This window comes from Carassius gibelio, chromosome B2 (assembly GCF_023724105.1).
Source record: "Carassius gibelio isolate Cgi1373 ecotype wild population from Czech Republic chromosome B2, carGib1.2-hapl.c, whole genome shotgun sequence".
NCBI lineage: Eukaryota > Metazoa > Chordata > Actinopteri > Cypriniformes > Cyprinidae > Carassius > Carassius gibelio.
The window spans coordinates 24262192-24287021 of NC_068397.1; the positions used below are offsets into that span (position 1 = coordinate 24262192).

Below are 24830 nucleotides of genomic sequence, written 5' to 3' on the forward strand. Positions count from 1 at the left end.
TCTTACCCCAATGGCAAAATGCTTTTTTATAATAAACATCACAGAATTTTGTATTTATGATAAAAAAATAAAAAAATAAAAGTGGTCAGAAAAAAAACTAAACTATACATATATTCCCTGCTGTCTTAATGAGTTGTAATATGCAGAAAATATCTCTCTTTTAAATTATTTTTATATATTTGGTCACACTTTATTTTAATGTCCAATTCTCGCTATTAACAAACAAAATAAATTCCAAATTTGCTGGTTATTAACAGTTTGTAAGGTAGTTGTTAAGTTTAGGTACTGTGTAGGATTATGGTCATGCATAATATGCGTTTTATAAGTACTAATAAACAGCCAATATCTTGATAATGTTACCATATATTTTCACTGAAGAAGAAAAAAAGACAGTGAGCACAGTCACAGTGTTCAGTCAAGTGAATTTTATTTACACACATTTTCCTTTATAATTCCACCATAGTCTGACCCTGATGTGATGATAGGTTTGTTACTTCTCAGGTGAGTTTGGTGAGGTTTGCAGTGGCCGTCTGAAGCTCCCCAGCAAGAGAGAAATCTACGTGGCCATCAAAAGTCTGAAAGCAGGATACTCAGAGAAGCAGAGGCGGGACTTCCTGAGCGAGGCCAGCATCATGGGCCAATTCGACCACCCCAACATCATCAGACTGGAAGGAGTTGTTACCAGATGTAAGTGACTGACATGTACTTTTATCTTCACCTTCTCCCAATAGCTTTTAAAAGACGGATTGAAAAGTTAAAGTAAGTACATACACCTCATTGTTAGCACTGAGGGAAAAATAAGCTGTTCTCAAAAGTGCTTTAAGAAATCATTGTGCAGGGATTCAATTGCACAGTTGAGTTCTTGGCTCGATACAATTTTTATACAGCGTGCTTGAATAGCACAAGTGTGACAGTATATGATTATTGTGACTACACCAACAAACCTTTTCCGCCACAGCGGGCACAAAGTGTTTTCATGGCGTTGTGATTAAGAGCCAGATGGAGGTGTGCTGTACTCACTGACGTGCTCAGCCTTGGGGAGGACAGAAACAGAGCTCGACTGTTCCACCTGAATGGCTCTGTTGAGTTGGATCCGACCACACAAGAGGGTTGGAAGACAAAGACTCGCTACAGCAGATGTATTGCAGAGCAAGCCTATTATCTCTAGAATCCGCTTGTCATTTGGAAATGGTCATTTGGCTACTTTTGATTAGGGAATGTTATGCAAAAGTTAAACTAAGTACAGTATTAAATGACTAATAAAATGGGCGCTTGACTCATTCCCCACTGTTTGTGCTACAGACAGTTAAAGGTAGATGATAAATGGCATTTTTTCAAAACCGCCTAGCAATTAAATGCCTAAAACCACCCCAAAATCTTAGTAAACATAAGAACTCGCCCAAAACTGCTCAGAACACCTTAGCATTGCAGTTTTGACAATGATGCGTGGAACAAAGTCAGATTTTCTTCAGACAGTCTAATATGTTGAGTGGAATTTAAAAAAAAAGTTTTATCTTTAAAAGTCTTTAGTAAAGTTTTACAACAGTATAGATAAGATATAATCGGTATTTCATACAAATTCAGCAACATGCAGAACATTACAGGTCAACATTTTTAGAAAACAAGGAAATGAAACAGTGATTTTTAAATAATGGTCTGTTCAGATTAAGTAAACAAGGCTTATTTTAACATTCTTACAAGCAAATTGAAATCTTTTAGGACACGTTTTTGTTTTTCTTTTATCGCTTGTTCCTCGAATCCTCAACTCCCGTTTGCACTTATATATTTGTGGCCTGATGGCGTTGTCTAAATTGGATCTTAATCGCACACAGAGATAGACTAGCACAGTGTTGTGTGTGTTAGAAACCTTTCAGAGTCTCATTATCTCATCAGTAATGGGGGAGAGCTTATCGGAGAACTTCAGCTTTCAGCAGACACCAAACAAAAACCCTTTCTTTCTAGCATCATTATGACTGAACAAACGTCTGCGGCTCCGCACTACCTATAGAGCACAACAATGAAAGTATGCATATTTATGACTGCATGAATATTAATCATTTAAATAGTTAATTGGATGTGTTTTAAGTGTCATAAATATTCAGCAGCGCACATATGAACAGCGACGTCTCGACATTTCTTATTCATTTTTCGCTCTGTTCTCTCTTAATGTGGAATGCTAATTCTGACCTTTTGTTAGCATTGGTTTGTGCAGTTTACAGAACTATTTTCTCTGTAAATCGAGTTTGCTTTTCATTTTGAAAAGGCAGACGCTGCCTAATTGCCTGTCCTCTAGTTATAAGTGGTGTATTTATGTTCTGAGCAAATATCAGGGGCTCGGGGTTAAAGCTCAGTTCAGTGTCCCTCGGAGCACGCAGACGCTTTGGAAGAACAAAGTAGCGGTTTAAGTGAGAGTAATGCATTCAACATTGGGCTGCACTCTGACCTCTGTCTTCGTGGAATAGACCAGTCCTCTGTTGGAATCTAAAATAAGCCTGCTTTTGACAGGGTAAAAGAGAGTTTAGGGGAAGATGTAGAGAGGAAATATTTGACATTCTTAGAAAAAAAAAAAAAACCTTGCTACATGTAACTGCTTTAGAGGAACAGAGACTTGTCATAGCACTTTGCATTTCATTGCTCTTCTGTTGGTTTGGATTGCTTCTCTTCTCATCATTTGTAAATCGCTTTGGATTAAAGCACCTGTGACTATAAATGTAAATGTATTGAGGTGATAACTAAAACTAAAAATTAAATATAAAATGTATAAGACTCCATAGACATATGGAGGGAAACAAAACTGCAAAAAAAAAAAAAAAAGTCAAAACACTACACATTTACTAATACTTATATTTACTAATAATATCTAAAATTAAAATAAATTAGGTTCAAAATAGTCATAAAAAACTATAATAGTATATCAATGCTAAATGTGTGTTCAGTTTGTTCTGTTCGTATGTTTACTAAAAGATCATAAAAGTTTTTTTTTTTTTAATTGAATTCTCTAATGAAACAATTTCACAGATGTTTACATACAAAAATTTAATTTACACAATTGGTGTTTATTTTATGTAAAATACAGTGATTTCAATTTAGTCTTGTGGAATATACTTAATTATCTTTAATAAACTTAATAACTTAAATTCACTTGTGCTCTTATGTTTAAGACTTTATTTCTCTTATGTACTGAAGATCTTAGAGATTCTGAAAGGGTAAAGTGATAGTCATGTCACTGTCCATATGGCTGCATGTATTCTGGCATTGGGGGTTGTGTAGTCGCACGTATGACAGCGGAAAGAGGCAATTTCACAGATCACTGCTCAGCAGGTCAGTGGCTGCAGGGCCGAGGAGAGGGCAAGGGAACAGCAGGGACAGCTCTCTAACCTTTCACTCCAGACAGTTATTCAAAACATCTATTTCTAACAGCTCCCAGCATTCAAATCCTTCCATTGTGATTGCCACTCACTGTAGCAAAAAAAAAAAAAATCCTCTGGGATGTGTAAAATCCTTGAAGGTTAATGCGTCTCTGTCTGTTATCATATCTTTGATGAGCTGAAAGTGTCTAATTCATAAACAGTCATACTTTTTGAACAGATTCTCAAACAGATTTCCAAAGTGTTAATAAATTACTCTGTATTTAGTCAACAGGTTTCCAGTGGTTATAGAAAACTTGGAAATATCAGCAAATTTGCAGGCATGAATGGACTTTTAATACATTTCATTGGTGTTCATTGTTTTGTTTTTGCTTTTTGTGAGCACAGTCTTTAAGAAGTCATTATAGAACATTATTAAAATATCCAGTAATCTCGAACATCTGCCGAAGTAATGAAAAAAAAAAAAAAAAACATGATAAACAGTGATCAACAGCAGCATTTCACACACACAAAAAAAACAACATCAAATGAAATGTAAAATGCTGCTGGAAACAATTTTGAATAATGACTCAGATGAGTTGGTAAATCAAGTTTTAACTGGTTCTTTGAATAAACAGAATAAATCTGACTTCCCAATGTTATCCTTCTGGGCTAATTTTACTGATGTACACAAAGAAGCCTTTGTAAATGTCGTTTTTCTTGCGTTTTTCTTTACGCTTGTGGCCTCAGCGATCAACAAATCAAAAACAGAGCTCCAATCAACAGTGCTTTATCAGAATAATGTTCCAAACCCTCCCTCTCACTGTGATTGCTTCCATTGTTATGCAGATGGTTGGTTTGCTGCGACTAAAAGAAAGCTTTGGAAATAGCCCTTTTAATTGCTATCTCGTCATTTGTCAGAAAAGTTCTGATCTCTTCGTATCTCTCATTTCCTCTTTTATATGCCAACAATCACCTAATCTGGAACCATTCAATTTGGAGGAGGCTATCATCTCCTCTCATCGCGCTCTTTCCACCGCAAAGGATTTTCCTCTTAACGAAGTGGCTGCTATTTCGAGAAAGCATTCATTAAAACCAACGCTCCTTTGTTTAGGGGACAATGAAAGTTTAAAGTCTTGCAGAAACTCGTGTGGTAAATTGCGCTATCTCTTGTGGTAGATTTAGGGTTGCATTGCAGGGAACAGTGGAAAAGAAGCTCAGTGCTAAGTACATCATGTGTCGTTTAGTTAAAACACCATTTGGAAAATCAATAAGATTGTAAAGTTGAAGAACAGCTCCTTGTGTTCGTATGTTCATAATCGTACCCAAAGTAGGCCATCAGGACATCAACCTGGTAAATTTCTCTTTTATATTATAAGTTAGTTCATTGTATATCAATGCAGAATAAATGGAGATATGCGTTCTGCTGTCACCACACTTTAATGCAGGGTGTAAAATCAATACTCTATTTGCAATAGGGGTTCTCACCCTAAAGATGAGCCAGCATTGAGAATGGGCCTGATTTGAGCTTGTTAAAGGGTGTCACTGTCGGGGTCCTGATGGGACGACTACAGGCCAAATGTAAAGCCTCTGGTGTGCCGCTTTACACACAAACATATGTTTACACACACACACAATCAAGCTGGTGTGCCTCCCTCCCAATAAGCAAATACACAATCCACTTCGTATCTGATGTCACAAAGCATTTTTTATAACTTGCATGCTCTCTAAATGTCAAATCACCTGCAACAAAGGTCTGTTTCCTTTAATGATTATTCTACAATACCGGTTAGAAGTAAATCACAGGGGTGTTGCATTACACAGATGAGGTGTTATGTGATATTGATTACTTGAGTTTGTTGCAGGTATTCATTTTTTTCCCCCCGAACGTGCGATACAAACATGTAGGTCAGAAGGACTCTGTTGGGAATAGAATTATCCAGCGATTTTCCCCGGTAAGTACATATAGAGTTCAAGAGATTCTGTGCAAAATGCCTCTGACAGCAGCGTGCTGTGACAGCTTTATTTAAGTGGATATGGTTTTTAAGTCTCTGTCCTAGATATTACAACACAAGCAGATCTGGATCCATGCTTCCATTTTAACCACATACAATGACTTTCTGTACTTTTATAGTCGCATTTACATTTTACATTTATGCATTTATCAGACACACTTATCCAGTGCAAAAACAGTACAATAATCATATTTTTTATGTGTGTGTGTGTGTGTGCTCACGATGGAGGTGTGTTTGTAGATGTTTCTTAAAAGTAGAAAAGGATCAGAGTTGGGAAAATCATTCTGGCAAGCTTTGAGGAAATTATTTTGTGTCTTGAATATGCATTTCTATTTAATAGTTTATTTTTATATTATTTTATTTATTTAAAATTTTTGGGTGGGTAATATTTGTTTATGTTTTTCAAAGCTCAAAGAAGTCAAGCTCACCAAAGCTGCATTTATTTGATAAAAAAAATACAGGAAAAAAAGAGTGACATTATTAAATGTTATTACAATTTCAGAATCATTTAGAAATCATTCTAATATGCTGATTTGGTTTTCAAGAATAATTTCTTATTATCAATATTGAAAACAGTTGTGCCACTTAATATTATTCTGGCAACTGTGATACATTTTTCACGATTCTTTGATTAATAGAAAGTTCATAGAAATATAAAAATATATATTTTTTCTTTTTTTTGTGACAATGTATTAGTCTTTACTGTACTTTTGAATTTAAATAAATGTAATGAATTCATTAATGCATCGAAACTGATTTCTTTAGCGAGATAAGGAAACAAAATAGCAGCATCATATGATATACCACTCTATGAAAAAATCCATAGAGAAGTTTACAGACATTTCCTGTAAAACTAAAACACAGCACAATTTAATGCGTAATTTAAAACACAGGGAAAGCACTTACAAAAAAATCAATAAGGACAATTCCTTCATATTAACAGAACGTTGTGTCAGACAGTTGCATTGTCTTCTGAAGACTGATTTGTAAACCTGCCTGCCTGAACCATATTTAGTGTCACCCTCAGGGTTTCTTGATCTTCACAGTATGTAAATCTATAACCGATCTTTCTGTTAAAGCTTTGTACCTGAGGCCACACTTAGTAAACCACCGGTGACATTAACTGCTAGTTCACTCCCACGTACACAGAGCTCATTGTAGACTGCTGCTATTCCAGCCAGGCAGGGTTCATGAAGGGTTAAACATATTCGTCTCTTTGTAGAAGCAAAGCAAAAAGAGAAAGCAGGTCTTGAGGGTGAAATCACAGATATGCCTGCCCTCTGTTCATAAGACATGTGATGCTAATGCAGGAAGCCCTCAATGAGTTCCATTGTGTGCTTTGAGATAGCGAACACCGTCTGCCCTGGATGAAGCTGCTTGTGTGTGCTTGTGGTTGTGCCGTAACATTTTTATATCTCTTCTGGAAAAATTGGCATGTCAGATGTCCAGAATGATCACTTGATAATGCATGAATTAGAGGGGAAATTAAAAAAATCCCCTTGAGGTTGCCAGGGATTGATGTCAAGAGCGAATCTTTCAGAGTTGTTTTCTGAAGAGCTCATAATAAGAAGTGTTTTATAGTTAAACGCCTGCTGTGATTGTGGCTGATGGTTGTTTTAACACTTAAACCCACGTATAAAATCAACACTAGTTGATCTTTCCAAAAGATTTACCAGAGCAGTTCTATTGCAAGACTTGAGAAAACGTTTAATCAAGCTTATAAGGTCCTTGCACATTGAGTCCGAAATTTTCATGTGCGTTTTTTTGTTGGTTTTGTATTTGTCATCCTTTCCTATCAAAATACTTGCTATGGATGCGAAAACAGAAAATATAACCTGACTGTTTTTATTTTTTATTTCATTTTTATTTTTTTTCATGATGGACGAACGTTTCAGAGGCAGTAAACGTGATTAACACAACACAAGGCTGTATTTATTTTTTAACATGTGGAGATTTCGGATGAGATTTTTGGACTATGCAAAGACCTTTAGAATAAAATTAATTTTCTTTGTAAATTTCAGCTTTTGAAACCAGTTCTGTTCTGGAGGACTACCATAATAAAGCATATATGCTATCTTGTTACATTTTATTTAATTGTATTATTTCAAATAACATGTTAGATTGAAAAACTATGTATATTATTTGTATTATTATTCAAATAAAGTTTTAAACTTTCAACAAAAATTAGACATTCCATTAAATACTAATACATTTCGATTCATCCTGTAAAATACTAACTGAAATAAATATGTAATGCCGTTGATTCCTCACATCTGCTCACACAGTGTTAACTGCAGGTACAGCTTGTGTTTTCTCTCTCTGGGTTCGGCTCTGAGGTCAGGGACCCGGGAGGCTGCCATAAGCTTCTCTGATCAGATCCACTGTCTCGGCCACCCGCTCTTTCAGGATCAATGCCACTTGACGCTTCAACTCACTTTCTGATAAAGCAGTCACACACACACACACACACACATAGTGACATCAGATGGCCACCCATTGGCGTTCCATTCCCAGAACACGGTGCGCTGTGGCCCATTCCCTCTCTTTCTCTTTCAGCGGCTGACAGCTACATTAGTCTGCCCCTGAAAAATAAACGGAATTGCATTTTTTCCCCCTCTTTTTTTCAGATGAGACATGGGGGTTTAGGTTTGGGGATGTCATGGAAGGCATTTATCTTGGTGAGATAGTGATTTAATTTTAGGTGATGTATAACCAGTCTGTTGCTGTGGTGATGCTCGGAGGGGGGTGATCAAACCTGTTTTTTCACACAAACTCATAGAGACATATATTTGTATATACACATAGACCTCACATCCCATGACTCGAGCACATATCTCTGTATTCCAGAGTGGAGGTTACCAGAATGTAAGTCATTTATCAGCACTGACGTGGCTGGTGTTTACATGTCCCTGAGAGAGACAGGGACAACAGCCCTCTGCTGAGCACTAATAAACACTGATACACTGACACACATTCTGAGTGCTCACATTTTTTGGGAGTAGTAACCAAGGACTTTTTGCATTGAAAATGCTTATTTTGCATTGTTTGCATCCTAATTCTCTGCTATATCCATATTACATCAACGTCTTTGTTAACTGAAACTAAAATGTTTTGTCAAGCAACACATTTTGATTGTCACATGCTAACTGAATCAAATATGTCTACGCTGAAGTAATAAACATACAAAATAATGCATTTGAAATACTAAAATAAAAATAAAAGCTATATAGAAATATTTCAATAAAAAATAGAATTACATAAAATTAAAATTTTAAATAAAATTACAAAACCACATAACAACATTGCTAAAAATAAAAAAAATAATTCTGACAAAATATTAAATAATTTTCAAAGTATTAATAATACTATAACAGTGTATAAATAACACTAAAATAACACTTGTTTTGTATGTCAGTTATATAAATAATATGCAGGTCCTCCATAAACTTATATTTGTAAAGAGCAATTTAGTGACTTAAAAGCAAATGAACGCTACATCTCTGGGTGATAACGAGATGGCCTGTTTCCTGCGATCTGGCTCACTGTAAGCCCACTTGGCATTCAGTGTCTGTGCATGAACCTATAAGCCTCCGCTCTGGAGACCTACTTATGCTTGGCATAGGTTCATACACAGCGCTGATATGCCCCTTTAACAAGGGCAAACATGGTGTACACCACCGGAATCATACGCCCCAACTAATCAACAGGCACATTTGACACGGTCATTTTACCCCAGCGGTCACGTTTGGATTCGTTCCGTCAAATCTGCACTTAGACATTGTGTCAAATGAAGCAAGGGTCGCTAAATGTTAAACTCTCAGTGACCTGTGATGGATGTATTCAGGTCAGAGGATTGAGAGGGATATGACAGAGCTTGTTAACCGAGACTCAACAAGGCACTGGAACATTTTTCTGTTTATTTCACTCTGTCGCTATATTTCAGATATCGGCTTGCAGATGATGCCCTGTGGTAGATTGGTGGCAGCAGTAGTAAAACTTATGCTTATTAGTGTGAGTGTGTGTGGAAGACTTAAATTCTCTTTCAAAACCCAACATTCTTGCCTTATATCTGCAGAAGGAGCTGCCTTATAAGTGCGGGTGTGCATGCAGGATGCCTTCTTGTGTTCAAAACAGGTTAATGGAATTCAACAGAAGGCACATACAGTTGCTAATGTAAACAATGAATATGTTAGTCTGTATGTAAATACTGTATGCTTGTCTAACCCACAAATACAAGAATGGTTAGTTAAATGTTTCCCATTCTTTGTTTTCCCCTTTTATATAAACCAAACCAACCAGCAACAAAGTGAATCACAATATTAGAAACTTTGTTTAAAGCAAAACATATTTGGAAATCCGACAAAAATACAAAGGTACAAGACAGTGTACTTAACTGCTTTAATGAAGAAAATAACTACAATCCCATGAAGCATTGCAAATGGCACAATCAACTGAAAAGTGAAATATTAATACAAAACTGTTGTTTAAAAGATGTTCATTGCATAGAAATAACACATTTTAGGATTATTGAAAAATAGGCATATATGTACAGATGTGTTTGAGAGTGTAGGGAGAATCATACAGAATCATGGTTAATGTCGTTTTTCACCAGGAATTTGGTTTTTGAACACAAAAAATAAAATAATTGAATTAGTTTTGACTCCCAGCTTCAACAAAAGAATAATCTAACAACCTTGTATCTCACAGTAGGTCTGTTTTCAGTAAAAATCAGTTCACTGTTTGAGATAATGAATTGGATTTTTACATTCAGAACCTGAATGTAGCACTCTATAGCTACTGTTTGGCATTAGCACATTGCTAAGCGAACATGTTAATCTAACAGAAATAAAAAGCACCAACAACAGATGTCACACAGAATGATTGAGTGAAATATTAAGAGAACTAATTAAGTGTATGTCCACAGCCACTTTATTTTTCTTTGACTAGTTGGCTAACTGGTATTGCATTTTTGCAAAGGAGACGTGCAATGCTAAATTAGCATTTTGCTAAAATGAGACATTTAGAAGTACACATAATTTCCTGACCTAGATTGTGGATCCTATCTGTCAGAAATGCTTATAATGCTTTAAGTTTTGTAATTGTTGGAAGTTAATGACCTTACACATGAAGAAAACTATGATGCTAATGTTTACATGCATGTTTCTCAGGCTAACCGGTAGACTTATACTTGTCGGACTTGATCATGGTTGTATTGAGAGAGGGCAGACGTGTTGTGACTAATACTTTGTTGTCTCAGTTTGGGTTTTGGAGTCATTTGTAAGACAAACTAAGTGCACTGTTGGACTCTAAAGTGTCAGATTACAGGAGCTCTTCCTTTCGTTACCTGCCATCCATCACAACAGGTGCTATGACCTCTCATCGGCTCTCACAGACTGTTCTGCCCGCCCATCATGGCAACAAAGCTTTCTAATTGGTTCTCAGTGGATTAGCCGGGGTTAATTAACTGCTGTCTTTGATGGTGGAAGGCTCTGATGAAGGTCTGTCATGCTGAATAATGGGGCTGCCCAGGATAAAGGCTGAGAGTGTGGCCAGAGTTTAGCCTTCTCTTTTCTCTCCTTCATTCCTGTGTTTCAGCATCTCAGCTATAAAGGATTAATGACACCATTACCGTGATTTATTTCTTTGTGGATTTGTGTAGAATCATCAATCTGTTACGACATTTTATGTTTTTTCCTTCCATCTAGGCTGATGGTAAATCTTGTGTTTTTGTCTTTTTTTCTCTCTCTTTGTGTCTACAGGCAAGCCTGTGATGATTATTACAGAGTACATGGAGAATGGATCGTTGGATACTTTCCTCAAGGTGAGGAAAGGCAAAACACGTGGCACAAGTCCACACCGATGTTCGCATGCCGTTTAAGATGCTGCCTTACATTTAATTACCTACAGCCAATAAACGAGCATCGCTCAAGGGTATAAGCCACGGATACCTCCCTGAAAGTCTATTACTGGAGGGAAATTAAGCATGGAATGGATGCCTGGTGGAAGCTGTGAGGATTCAGTTGCTCGCTGTCCATTAGGGTTTTGGCAGCCTGACTGTTGTACATCAAAAGTGCCAAGATTATAATAATCAGACTTTTGCACATTTGCAATACTGAACGTTTTTGCTTCATGAAATATTCATTTTTTTTGCCTTTGTTTTAGTAATCAGAAATAACGCTTAAGCGCGTACTCGAGTGAACATGTTGCAAATGTGTCTCATATAGAGACAGGAAGTAAGTAAATGAATTTGGTAGATTTATAATAAGGCCACCAAGCTGCCATAACGTCTCCCGCAATCCTCGCTAATTTATTACCGCCTTTGTCACCCAGCGGATCGGGCCACGAGGTTTTATTACAGGCAGCATAGATATGTTTTCCTTTAAGTCAGGACACTTTTTAATTGCCTACACTTTGAGAAAATGAAAATGAAATCTAACACCCTCCCCTCCTAAAAAAAGGGCATGTCTGAGACTTTCGATCTTTCTGCAGCATACATAATGAACCCCATAAATACCCCCTTAGCCCACATAAAAAGTTAATATAATTATGGGGTCAGTTTTATGGCTAATAGCTCATAGTTCGGCCACCCAGCTACATGTGTTTAATTAGAGGACAGATCAGTTAAGCATCACTTACTAGTACAAAAACAAATGATTTCTCTCTGTCTCTATTTCTGTCTTTCTCTGCTCTTCCTGTAAGTAGTGTTACTTCTGACAGTAGATTGATAACATTCAGTTGATCAGACCAGACGATCAATCAGCGGCCACATTTCACAAAACACAGCGTAATTAACTTACCCACATTATGATGCATGAAAATACTATACGAGCACATGTTTCAGATTGATATTGCTCGGAGGGACAAAAGTGAGGTTTTAACAAGATTAGTGTACTGCCCAGATATGGAGATTAAGGCACTGGGCTAATTGCTCATTGTAAAGATTGTTTTTGAGGCAAAATGGATGTCCAGGCTCTTTTGTTTAGTCAACAGAAGCACCAAATCCAGATGGTTTTACATTAATAAAGGCCTGTAAACATTATAGCAGTCAGAGTCTTTTGCATAATGAATCAGAACTTAAGGCAAAACCATTAGAACTGTGAAAATGGAGTGTTTGAAAAATGCATTAAGTCTAGAACGTTAACAGAAAAAAGCCTTCAAATATTACCTATAAGTGTCACCTACCAACACATGTATATAATACTAATTATATGCATATAATAATTTAATAGAAATTATTTTCTGAATAATGCAATGTAAAAATGTCAACAGAAATAAAAGTATAATATATTAATATATAGCAAATTGACTATATTACTTAATGTGTGTGTGTGTGTGTGTGTGTGTACGTAATTTATGTTGGCAACACTTTAATTTTAAAGGTGTCCTTGTTACACGTAACATGTACTTACTATTATAATATCAATAAATTATGCATAATTAAATGCTAGTAACCCTAAGCCAAACACTAATCCTTGTCCTAACCGTATAGTATGTACATGTAGTTAATTAATATTACTCAGTACTTAAATTTATAATTGCACTGTAACAAAGACACCTTAAAATAAGGTACTTTATTTACCAAACTGTTCTATATTGCCAGTTTATGATTTCTGAAATTATATATTACATAAGTTGCTTCTGCCTATTAAATTAGTCAATAAAAACAAAATAATGGTTCCGGTTACAACCAGTTTTGCATTCTTCTGTCACAGGATAACATTTTTAAGTTATTCAAACCTTTATTTTTAACAGTGTACACCAGCTGTACAATCTAAAAATAATAACAGATGCCTTCTCGTTCTCTTGCAGAAACACGATGGGCAGTTCACGGTCATTCAGTTGGTGGGAATGATGCGTGGAATCGCTTCGGGAATGAAATATCTGTCTGACATGAGCTACGTCCACCGTGACCTGGCGGCACGCAACATCCTGGTGAACAGCAACCTGGTGTGCAAAGTGTCCGACTTTGGCCTGTCCAGAGTGCTAGAAGACGACCCTGAAGCTGCGTACACCACACGGGTAAAGCACCTTTACCCCCTCAAGGTTTTATTAGAATCTAGATTGAGTCATGGGAATGAGGAATGAAGGAAGAACTTAACGGATAAAACAGTTTTTTTGTAACATCTTGTTTGCAGTATAAATCACACTTTAGTTGTTATTTAATGTTTTTTTCAGAGCATTGTCTTTGCTTGATACAGGTACAATATTATTCCATGAGCCCTCAGTTGAGAAATAATGATTGAAATATCTCTGATCTCCTTGAAAATGTCTTTTGAAAGTGTTTGATTGTGTGAAAGAACTTCACCAAGACACCGAAAGAAAGAGACAGAGGAGGGATGTTTGAGAAGCGAGTTGGCTTTCTCAGGGGTCAGTTTCTCTGTCAAGCCAGCATGTATTAATTACATCCGTTTCTGACAGGACAACCGCCTCCAAACCCCCTTCACTCGTTCCTCTCTCTCCTTCTCAGCTCAGTAATTGGTGAGCACCCTGTGGATGGGTATGAAGGCCAAGGGCAAGAAAGAGGCATACTGTATATGTGTGTGTGTGTGTGTGTGTGTGTAGCCGTCAGTGTCCACTCGGGTGGACAAAGCATACACTCAGCAGGAGAATCTATTGTCACATGCAAACAGGGGTGAGAAGTGCTCATACAACCCCGAACAGACCCCCACAGATTGCTTTTTGATGTCTGTGTGTGCGCATCTGTGGCAAAGTGTGTGTTTCACACAGAGAGGAACTCTTGAAACATAAGTGGCTCTGACATTCAGCACCCCTTGTCCCGTTGCTTCAAGTGGTGAAATCATGAAGAGACAAAACCCTCCAGGCCACACGAGGCAGCCGTTTATGTGCCGTGACTTTATATAATTAAAAAATTGTAAAGATCGCTTTTTGAAATTCTCTTTAAATGATTTTACCCCATGGGTACCGCTGCCGTTCTTTGGCACTCTCATCACGTTTGTCTATACAGAGTACAGCCGGTTTGTCTTTTGTTTGACTTTGAATATAGAGATTAACTACAAACCACTGCAGCTATTTAAAAAGACATTTAGGAAAATACAGACCCTGCCATAGTGCTGGAATAGGAAAAGACAAATATTGTCTCTATTCTGCTGTTTATTTATGGCTGTTTCTTTACATTTTAGAAGATAAGCTCTACTGAAACACACTTTTCCCACTACCATCAATTTTATTAGTCTACTAACAATGTCCAACAGTGGAAATCGCATGGAAATAGAAATGACACCAGAATATGTATTTGTGTTTAATAGTATTTTCTGATGGAAAGGTTAACATTTCCAGACAATTAAACCATATACAATCATTCAAAAGTTTGAGGTTGATTTATTGTTTATTGAAACGTTTATGGATTTTACAGGATTTTACAAGGTTAAAACAATAAAATCTGCACACTTTTTGTGTTTTAGTATATGATGTAAAAAATAATAATTGGTTAGAAATTTTTTTTTAATAATAATAATAAAAAAAATAATAATAAAAAAAAAAAAAAAAAAAAAAAAATATATATATATATATATATATATATATATATATATATATATATATATATATATATATATATATATATATAAAATAATATGTATATACACTGAAGGTCTTAAAAGGAAATTATTTTAATTTTATTTATTTATTTTTTGTCTCATTTAGGGTGGAAAGATTCCCATTCGATGGACGGCCCCTGAGGCTATAGCGTACAGGAAGTTCACCTCAGCAAGTGACGTTTGGAGTTACGGCATCGTCATGTGGGAGGTGATCTCATATGGAGAGCGGCCTTATTGGGAGATGTCTAATCAAGACGTAAGTGTCCTTGAGAAACTGGAAACGCACGTGTTCTCGTGTGTATTGTCTAAATTGAAATCTGCTCCACTAATATCTAATATCTCCGCTAATATCATTTCCACTGAAGCCTCTCGGGGGGGCTCCGAGCAGTGTGTCCTTGCAAACGTTCAGAGAGTAACAGACGTCTTCCTGCGGTGATGTCTGTATAGCAACCGTTCGGATGACAATGGTTTTTAGGAGCCTCATAAACGAGGACTGTCCAGCTGCTCCTGCCTTTAATACAAGCCAGTTAAACACACTCCATCCCTCACTGCTGTATTATGCTAACGCTCTCTGACTTCTCCCTTTATTACCATCAGAGGAAATGTCAAAGAAATCTTCAAGACCTTCGGGGCACTGCAGATAATGATTTAGATCTTTAGTGCTCATTTTGAAACAAAGAAATGAATGTTAGAATGTTTCCTGTCTAGAAGAAATAGTTCCTTTGATTTAAGAACAGGAAGTTGTATAGAACAGGAACAGTTTTAACCATAGCAATGAATTAAAGTCGTATAGAAGATGTTTAAACCATTGAGTTGACTTATAGTTTGGTATATTATGGAAATGTAAAAGTGACGTTACTTGCATGAATATACCATGGAAACCATAGTTTTCAGCAAAATAGAATATGAGGGGCATGATGTTAACTGTTATTACTGTCTTCAAAGCAAAAATGTTTGAAGATCCCATATTAATGCATTTTTGTAGAGAATCCAATAGAAATATGTCCTTAAATATACATTTGCACGTGCACATTGTATTGTACAGTATTTCCAATGCATGTCTTTGTCTTCCAGGTGATTAAAGCTATAGATGAGGGTTACAGGCTGCCCGCTCCGATGGACTGTCCTGTTGTCCTCCACCAGCTGATGCTGGACTGCTGGGAGAAGAGCAGAAGTGAACGGCCCAAATTCGGGCAGATCGTCAACACTCTTGACAAACTGATCCGCAACCCCAACAGTCTGAAAGAGCTCGCCAACAGCTCAGTCTGGTGAGAAACTCACATGAACCCTCACTTCATTAAAACTCAGCTGATATTGGTGCATACTGATGATTTTCCACTCTGTTTTTAACCCTGCATTAAGGCCATTTTTTGACCCTGGAATAGGTAATATCAAAGACTATAAAATACCCAAGATATGTCACTTGTATAGTTTTGAATGGAGAAAAATACTTCGCTCAGTATGGCTGCTCAATTGCAGGAAGCCCGTCTTCTAAATGAAAGAGCCAATCAAAAATTCGGTAAAGTCAGCGCGTCATTACAGCTGCCGATAGAAGTCCCAGTTGCTATAGAAACAGTCATCATTTTAAGACATGCATGCATCAGGACTGTGCATGCGCACTGGCTGATCTAGCCTGAAATAAATAAGCTTTTTATAACGCTAAACAACATTTATGACACAGTAGTTGTCAAATTACTTTGGTGATTTCAAATATGAAATTTAATCGTAAGCTTAGTGAACAGTTTTGGAGAACTTGATGTTTCCCCATTCAAAGAGATAGGAGCTGCACTCACATGGCCGAGAGGCATTTCAAAGATGGCCGCCAAGTGACATGACTTGTCTTAAAATAACTTTGGTAATGTTCACGCTGCATTAAATCATGTTAATTCCTGTTTTCCTGTAAAAATATTGGAACATCGTTGAAAACAGAAAAATTAAAGATAAGTTCATATACATTACCATCCCAAAAATTGTGGTCAGTACCACAATTATTTTATTTTATTTGTATTTTTTTTGCAAGTAATGAATACGTTTGTTCCGCAAGGATGCATTACATTGATCAAAATTGACAATAAAAACATTTATAATATTGCAAAAGGTTTCTATTTTCTATGACTCTGAAGACCTGGAGAAATGGCTGCTGAAAATTCAGTTTTGCCATCACAAGAATAAATAGCATTTTAAAATGTTAAATTAGAAATGTTAAATTGTAATACTGTTTTACAATATTACTGATTTTACTGTATTTTTTGATCAAATAAATGTAGACTTTGCTATTAAAAAAAAAAAAAACTATAAACATTAAATTAATACACATTTAGTAGGGAAGGCTCCTTTTCAGGGAAGGTCTCAAATTATTTATTTTTCTTACCCCGTTGGCAATTTATTCTTGTTTTAAACTTAACCGTGTGTTGTTAGATATATTCTGAAAAGTACCAATGGGATGAAAATGCATTATGATTTAAATTAATTCAAGAGGTTATGATGAATGGTGATGGCAATTATTGAAAAGCCACTCAAATATGTCACATTCTCTTTGCAAGACTTGCAAACTAGAAAACTACCCCAAGGTTTTCCTCATGTACAGTGTGTACAAATAGTATGATCAGTGTAAACATGGATCAAGATAACCCAAAATTGTTAACTCGTAAAAAAAGCTAATAATGTGGTGGAAACATGAAACACAAAGGACAACACCAGTTTAAACCAAAGCATTGTCTCTTTTAAAGTGATGTACAGATAAAACATTTAAAAGACACAAAAACAAATCCCTTACAGCTCAAATAAATCCAGAGAAAATCCAATCCAGCTTTTCGGTGTCTGCCCCATGAACTCTCAAATCTTTCGTTTTATGTGAAACAACAAGTAGATAAACTCCATATTGTCTAATATAACCAAACCCAGTGTCGCTGATCCTTTTCCAGCAGACATCCATCTTGCGGCTTTGTAAAAAGACATAGTCGTATAGATAGCCTGAACCCCCATTGTTAAACCTGACACGAGACAGAGCGCAGCCTCTCCCTCCACCTGCGGTTTATCAGGAGTTCACATTACAGCCGTAAAGCCAGTGACTCAGAGCCCTTCATGAGATATACGCTTCCTCAAGCCCATCACAGTCGCTCTGATTACAACCCAACCTGCCAGTCATTTTATCCCAAAGAAGAATGAGGGCGTTAAATACATCCCAGGTCTGAGATTGAATTGACCCCCGGTTTTCACACAAACGCTGCTGTCACTCTGCAGTGTGAACTTAACCCATCTGTCATGAAGAACGGAAAGACAACACAATAGGTTTTAAGCTCAACTGCTACTCCTCATGAAATTGCTAAAGATATCGGCTCTCTGAAGAAACTACTGTATTCTCTAGTAGAAAGTTCTTGGATCAGCTTGATTTTGTTGGTTCGGAAAAAAGGCTATCATTAAACTATCATGAAATGAGAAACAAGTGACAGTTTGATTAGATATTCTTAATTGTAGGCTTGAAGATGAAGCCTTAATACTATGCCCTGTATCTCCACAGATGATTTATAATGCAAGACCAGTTTTCCAGCTCAGTTCTCGATGCTTTTGCAATGAACCAAACCGCAATTGATACAAATGCAATTTCCTTTTCAGGGAAGACCCCACCACCCCAGAGTTCAGTGTGAGTACGGTGGATGAATGGCTGGACGCTATCAATATGGGCCAGTACAAAGACAACTTTGCCAGTGCAGGCTACGTTTCTCTAGATTCCATACTGTACGTCAGCTTATGGTAAGTTTGTATACCAATATAAATACGCTTACTGTATACTTGTGAACCCAAAGTAAACACACATTTTGGCAAATAGGAAGTCCCTATTTTTTATTGTATTTTATTAATTTATTTTTAAAATAATTTGATACTTTATTTTTTAAGACAGAGGACCTTTGCCATTTCAGTAATAAATTGCATTTTAATTAAAATAGAAAACAGTTATTTTAAATAGTTTTACTTTATTTTTGATCAATAAATACAGCCTTGGTGAACAATAAGAGTGTAATGTTTCGAAACAAAAAAAATCTTACCAACGCCAATCCTCTGAACTGTAGTGCAGGGTTATTATAGTAAGCTAAAAAAAAAAACTCCTTTTTTGAAATAAAATAACTTCTAACTGCAATAAAATATTTTTCAAAATCTTAAACTTTCTTTTATTTCAGCTAGTTGACATTTCTCACTTTTCTTTTATTTGGATTTTTATAATGTAATGTAGTGCAAGGTAGCTCTACCCACAAGGAAATCTCTTTGTTCAAAAATCATGCTCCAAATTGCAATTACTTACATGAAATATCAGAGAAATTATACCACTCTTAAATATATTGTTGTTTAATCATTGTATCTATAACCAAACTACTAATAAACTGAATCCAAAATTAAATGATTTCCTGAACCTTTTTTTTTTCTATCCCTCCTTGCTCAGTGAGTTAAGCAAGATGAGCGTGACTCTGGTTGGGCACCAAAAGAAGATTCTCTCGGCCGTCCAGAGTTTGCATGCACAGGGGACACACGTGCAAGTATAACAAGCCTTGAAGAGCGTACAGACTGAGAGAGTTACCAACTGCTCCCGCCACAGTCCCTATCAGCAGCTTCACCATACAGTTCTCACCCTGGATGTTTCCGCAAACTACCCTTTTGTCAGCACTCTGGCTTCCGTCCATGCACGTCCGAGCTTCCTGCAGGCAGAGGAACACACCGAGACCGATCTACATTCGCTTGACAAGGCCACGGCAAACCAGATATGAAGTATGATTATTAAACAAAAAAGGAACAAAAACACTTTAGGGAGAATTCACAGCTTGTGTTTAACAGTTTCGACATTTGCATTTAATATTTGACGTTTTGCATATCTGAGGTTGGACTGTTATTCTTTAAAAGAGGGTTGTTTTTTTGTTTTGTTTTTCCAAATCTGTGTTTGGGATATCAGTCTGTCCTTCTACATCACTTATAAGCCACAGTAACATATCAGAAGATGTTTATAGTATATTTATTTTGTCATAATTGAGCGTTTGAGCACAGATGGATTCAAGTTTCATAATTCAGACGAAAAGATGACAACCAGCAAAGATGGAAGGAAACATCTACGACGACAAAGACAAAGGCCGTGCCTTGCTCTTCACTCTTTGCCATGTTGCAAGCATTTCAATAAGAAACCAGTTGGTTTCTCAAACACACTTCCAGAAAATAGAAATGTTATTTCCGTCCATTCGCTGCACAGATATGCCAACGTGTTGTACCACTGCAACGTTTGTGCACATCAGATCAAGCAAAGACAACTTTGAAAGGTCATTTTCGTCATTACGAATTTCGCATCGTCTTTACGTTTACACTCGTAGTGCGTGACGACTATTGTACTATAGTGTATAAAATGTACAGTGTTGATTTGAAAAAAGAAGAAGACAAAAACGAAAAAAAAAACCACGAAAAACTAGAATGTTTGTAATGATGTACTTTTATTTAGTATGAAGAGGAGGAAGTGGCAGTTATCACCGTCGTTTGCCGATGTGCGATAATAACTCATCTCTGGAATGTAGCATGGATCCTAAGCTTCATCTTTGATTGACAGGTGACTGCAGTTTTTTCACTCAAGTGGTGCCCTTAGCTGCTTGACTTTAGATGCCTTATTAACTGTGCAGTTCTCTCTCTTTTTCTCGTCCTCCCCTTAGAAACGATATCATGAAGTTTAATGTACATAGTATTTATCATTGCGTCACTGAGAAGCTGGAGCTCGATGTTAAAGCCGGGCTCGACGTGTTGTTTTAGTCTGCTGTTTGTGGAAACGCGTTCGATCCGTGTGGAACAGGGACAGAGACTCTATTGGGCCGAACTAAATTCCTCATGCTAACTTTACCAAGACTGATTTGCTGCACTGTATATTTTTGTACTAGTGAGGTTGTTCTGTTGTAAAGTAGAAGTCTACCTGTTTTATTTAAATATATATGATACATGAATACAGGAACGGATGGAAATGAGAGATAATCATACTTCAAATCATGATTCCATGACGTCATTTCACATTTTGAGTTCATGTCATTGATTTTTTTTCTACACAATGCAGTAACTAATCGCAAAAACTTGCTTGGAATCTGTAGGGGTATTTCTTCCTGAAAGGATTTGAAAATGCTAAAATATCTCTATTCAAAACAAAATTGAAATGGAATTATAATGAGTAAAAATAAATAAATAAAAGGTCAGAATTCTGTAGCCACAGATTCCGTGTAGGTTTAATAAGCACACATTATCACACTTCCTTTCGGCATTTTTTATGAAAATCCATCATCATCTGTTATTAGAGTATGCATAACTGGTTATTTTCATAAAAGGTGAAAATCCTGAAAATTACATCTCGAATCATGTTTAAAGTGGTCACATATTTAATTCCACAAATTAAATTGGAATAAACAACACTACAATAAAAAATGCATTTATATATAAATTATACTCATGAATGCAAGGATCACTACTAACCATTGCACTTTTCTTTAGTTTTCTTTTTCCTTTTTTTTCATGCATATTTTACAGAGGGAGAGGAAAAACACTTCCTTAAACAAGTGATTATGCATTTAGATGAATTCATTTGTTCTATCCTGCTAATGTTAATGAACCTTATACACTAAATCTGAGATTTCAATATGTAAAGTAATTCCAGAAGGCCAGAAACTCATCCATTTTTCTGCTAATTTTTCAGTCCAAAATTAAATCCATTCAACTCTGTCTAGGGAGGCAATATGCTGATGTGGCAAAACTGACTGCAGAAGATTGCATTGAAATAATAACATGATGATGATGATGATGATAGTGGCAATATTAATGACCATTAATAAAACATAAGCTCCAGTTTTTACCACTGCAACATCAAACTTCCAGTCTTGCAAAAACAGCTAAGTGAAGAATTCTATCTCTATATCTGCTCACCAAATGAATCAAAGCAGGTGGTTGTGTGACTAAACAGTGTTAGTGGCAGGATGTGGAATGTGTTAATATGATAGAAGATGATAGATGAATCTTGCTTATAAATTGTCTATCGAGTTGTTGTCTTTTGTTCTGCCCCGGCTCTGTACATGTGTTTGGGCTGATCCTTTGTGAATGATCTCTGTTCTTTTGTAAGCTATGTGCCCATCTCTACACACACTGCAGGTTTCTTTGAGCTCGCAAAAAAGGGTGTACGCATTGAAATTCTTCATGTCGCTGTAATAAATGCTAATATTTTTAATTTCTCACCTGAAGCTTTTGCATATCTTTTCCTTCTTCTCTAAATGCACTTGTGGTTATTTATCATGCTTGCACACACACACACACACACACACACACACTCACATAAACCAAGAAAATAAAAATGGTGTGGAAAAACTATTTTTAGAAAATCTTGCACACTAAAATATTAGAATCAAATTATGACCAAATTTCAGATTTCATGAAGTACGTCATTTAGTTAACAACCGAATAGTTACATATAAATTAAATATGTACAAATATATGTAAATATACAGAGCCCCACACATGACATTCAGGAAAAAATAGTAGGCTAAATCATGTGCACGATATATTAATTCATTCCCTCAATGTACTAAAACTTGCACACAATTACTATTGCGTTCCCTCAATTTACTATTTCGTTCACTCGATTTATAAATTGTGCATGCGATTTACTAATTCCTTCCCGCAATAGTAAATCGAGAGAATGCAATAGTAATTGTGTGCACGTTTTAGTAAATTGAAGGAATGAATTAGTAAATCGTGCGATAAAATTTTATTTATTTTTTCTTGCATGTCATGTGCCGGGCTCCGTATAAATAAAATATATTCATTGATATATAAAATTACTTTTTTAAAAAAAACTCACAGCACCGTATCGCTGTATGCATTGGCAGTAGCAATTTCTTGTACTTGCTTGCAGCAACAGCAATGATCTACAACTACAGCAATAACCAACAGCAGCAGCATTGTAGCAGATCTGTTCCACCAAGACCAAGTACATTAACATAGTCATATCCATCACCATGCTAAAAATCTTCTGTGAGTTGTCATGATTAAAATATATTTTAGTTATATTTTCTTGTAAAATGTACTCTGATAATCTTGTTCACTGTTCAAAATGTTTAATTTATTTATTTATTTGTATTTTTATTTATTTATTTATTTATTATTTTTTGTGCACATACGCCATGGGAGATAAATGATTTTACACCTAAACATAAAGACTACGGATGTAAAAAAAAAGAAAAAGAAAATTGACAATGAGAATGCAGTGTCTGCAATAAACAATATCTATTGTATTGCACATCCAAAATACTATACAATCAGTATTTAGGTTCAGTTGTTAAAAATTCTATACGTCTTAGTATAAATTGACCCTCTACACTTTTGCACTTTTGCATGAATTGCACCAAACTGTGGCCAAATATCAGATTTCCTAATGCACTGAATCATTTAGAAAATAACTGTAATAATCAAATCAAACATCAATTTAATATATTTAATATATTACATTTTGATTTAATATATTACATTTTAATATATTTATTTTACAAGCAGAATTAATGAGTTCACATTTGTGTATCTACAACATTTGTTTATATTTAAGATGCACAAAGAACAACTAAATATAAAAAAACATTCAGCCTTCTAATGAGGCTATAACCTTTTTTTTTTTTTTTTAGACCGCATTTATGTTAATCAAAACAGGACCTTTTTTGACCTGTGCGCTGTGCCAGAGACGGATGTCATATTCTCTGGAGAGAGAAAACGGGTCAGAGAGGGTCAGCTTTTAAAAGCACTCCTGCCTCTCTTCTCACTCTATGTTATGCCCATTACAACCAATCCCCACTCTCTCTTTCTCTCCTTTGTCTTGCTGTGCATTATACAACACACACACATCATATGGAACACATAGTCATTTTTCAGCCATCATTAGTATGGCAGTCGGACAGATTTATGGGCAGCCCGTAGGGCCACAATAATACAATCAGCAGGAAAGACAGTACAGATGAACATTACGGACGGTTTTTCAAACAAATCATATTGCTTTACAGAAGTTCAAACAGTACACAAATCATCTCTAACGGTTCGCGGATTCGTTACATGTCACAGGCCTCTGTGGCGCAGTGCTGAGAACTGAAAAAATGAAAGTAGTTTCTCCATTTAATGAGTATTACATGGGCTTTTGTGTTCCCATTACACAATGATAAAACGTGGAGTGTTTATAGAGTAGACAAATCACAAAGGTGGGAAGTTTTCTTGTTAACCAAGGAAGTAAAAAAAGGTATTATCAGTGTTTGTTTTGCGTGTCACTGCGAGCGTGTGAAGTGTGTGGGGGGCGATCATTCAGGGCCATTTTTACAAGGGGCAGGGTCAGTTTTCCAGCGCTGCTGAGTGGATCTATATCGCACCATCCAGCCTCGGGCTCCTGTGTTCTTTTAATGCCTTCTGCACTCACATTAAGAGACACCTAAGCCCCTGTCTGACAGCATGACTGAGAGGGGTAATTAGACTAAACACCCTCGAGACTCGCTACCGTGTGTGTTACAGAGAGAGTGAGTAAAAGTGAATTTGTTCGCTTAGTGTGTTTCTACATTTGTTCAGAGTGAATCAGTGCGCCGTACGAGTTTGTGCACGCGCCCGACAACCCCATCCGTCATGTTTTGGCCTTTCGAGCCTTCTTCGCCTCACCATATAACCTTTTCAAATTATGTCAATGTGTATTTCAAAATGAATCTATATGTCCGACTGTGGCCAATTGTTCGCATCTGCTAATATATGGACTTGGGCCTAATTTGTGGTTTGGTAAAATGACACATTATCACGGGGTGATCCATCACGCTGTCCTAAATGACAGCCGGTCATCCTTTCTGCCCTGCTTTCTGGTGTCATGTGATTGTTTAATACGGTGAACATGA

General features: G+C 36.3%; 1 protein-coding gene across 1 annotated transcript in view; it reads left to right on the forward strand.

Annotated features, from left to right (window-relative positions):
* The window catches only part of epha4b (eph receptor A4b), a 102153-nt gene extending 79993 nt beyond the window's left edge, over positions 1 to 22160 (forward strand). The window contains exons 11-17 of the mRNA XM_052549211.1: positions 502 to 687; positions 11122 to 11183; positions 13172 to 13381; positions 15026 to 15175; positions 15994 to 16187; positions 18535 to 18672; positions 19358 to 22160. Coding sequence (XP_052405171.1) covers positions 502 to 687; positions 11122 to 11183; positions 13172 to 13381; positions 15026 to 15175; positions 15994 to 16187; positions 18535 to 18672; positions 19358 to 19457 — 1040 coding nt within the window. The 3' untranslated portion in view covers positions 19458 to 22160. The remainder of the gene's footprint in view (positions 1 to 501; positions 688 to 11121; positions 11184 to 13171; positions 13382 to 15025; positions 15176 to 15993; positions 16188 to 18534; positions 18673 to 19357) is intronic.
* Positions 22161 to 24830: the final 2670 nt, after the last annotated feature.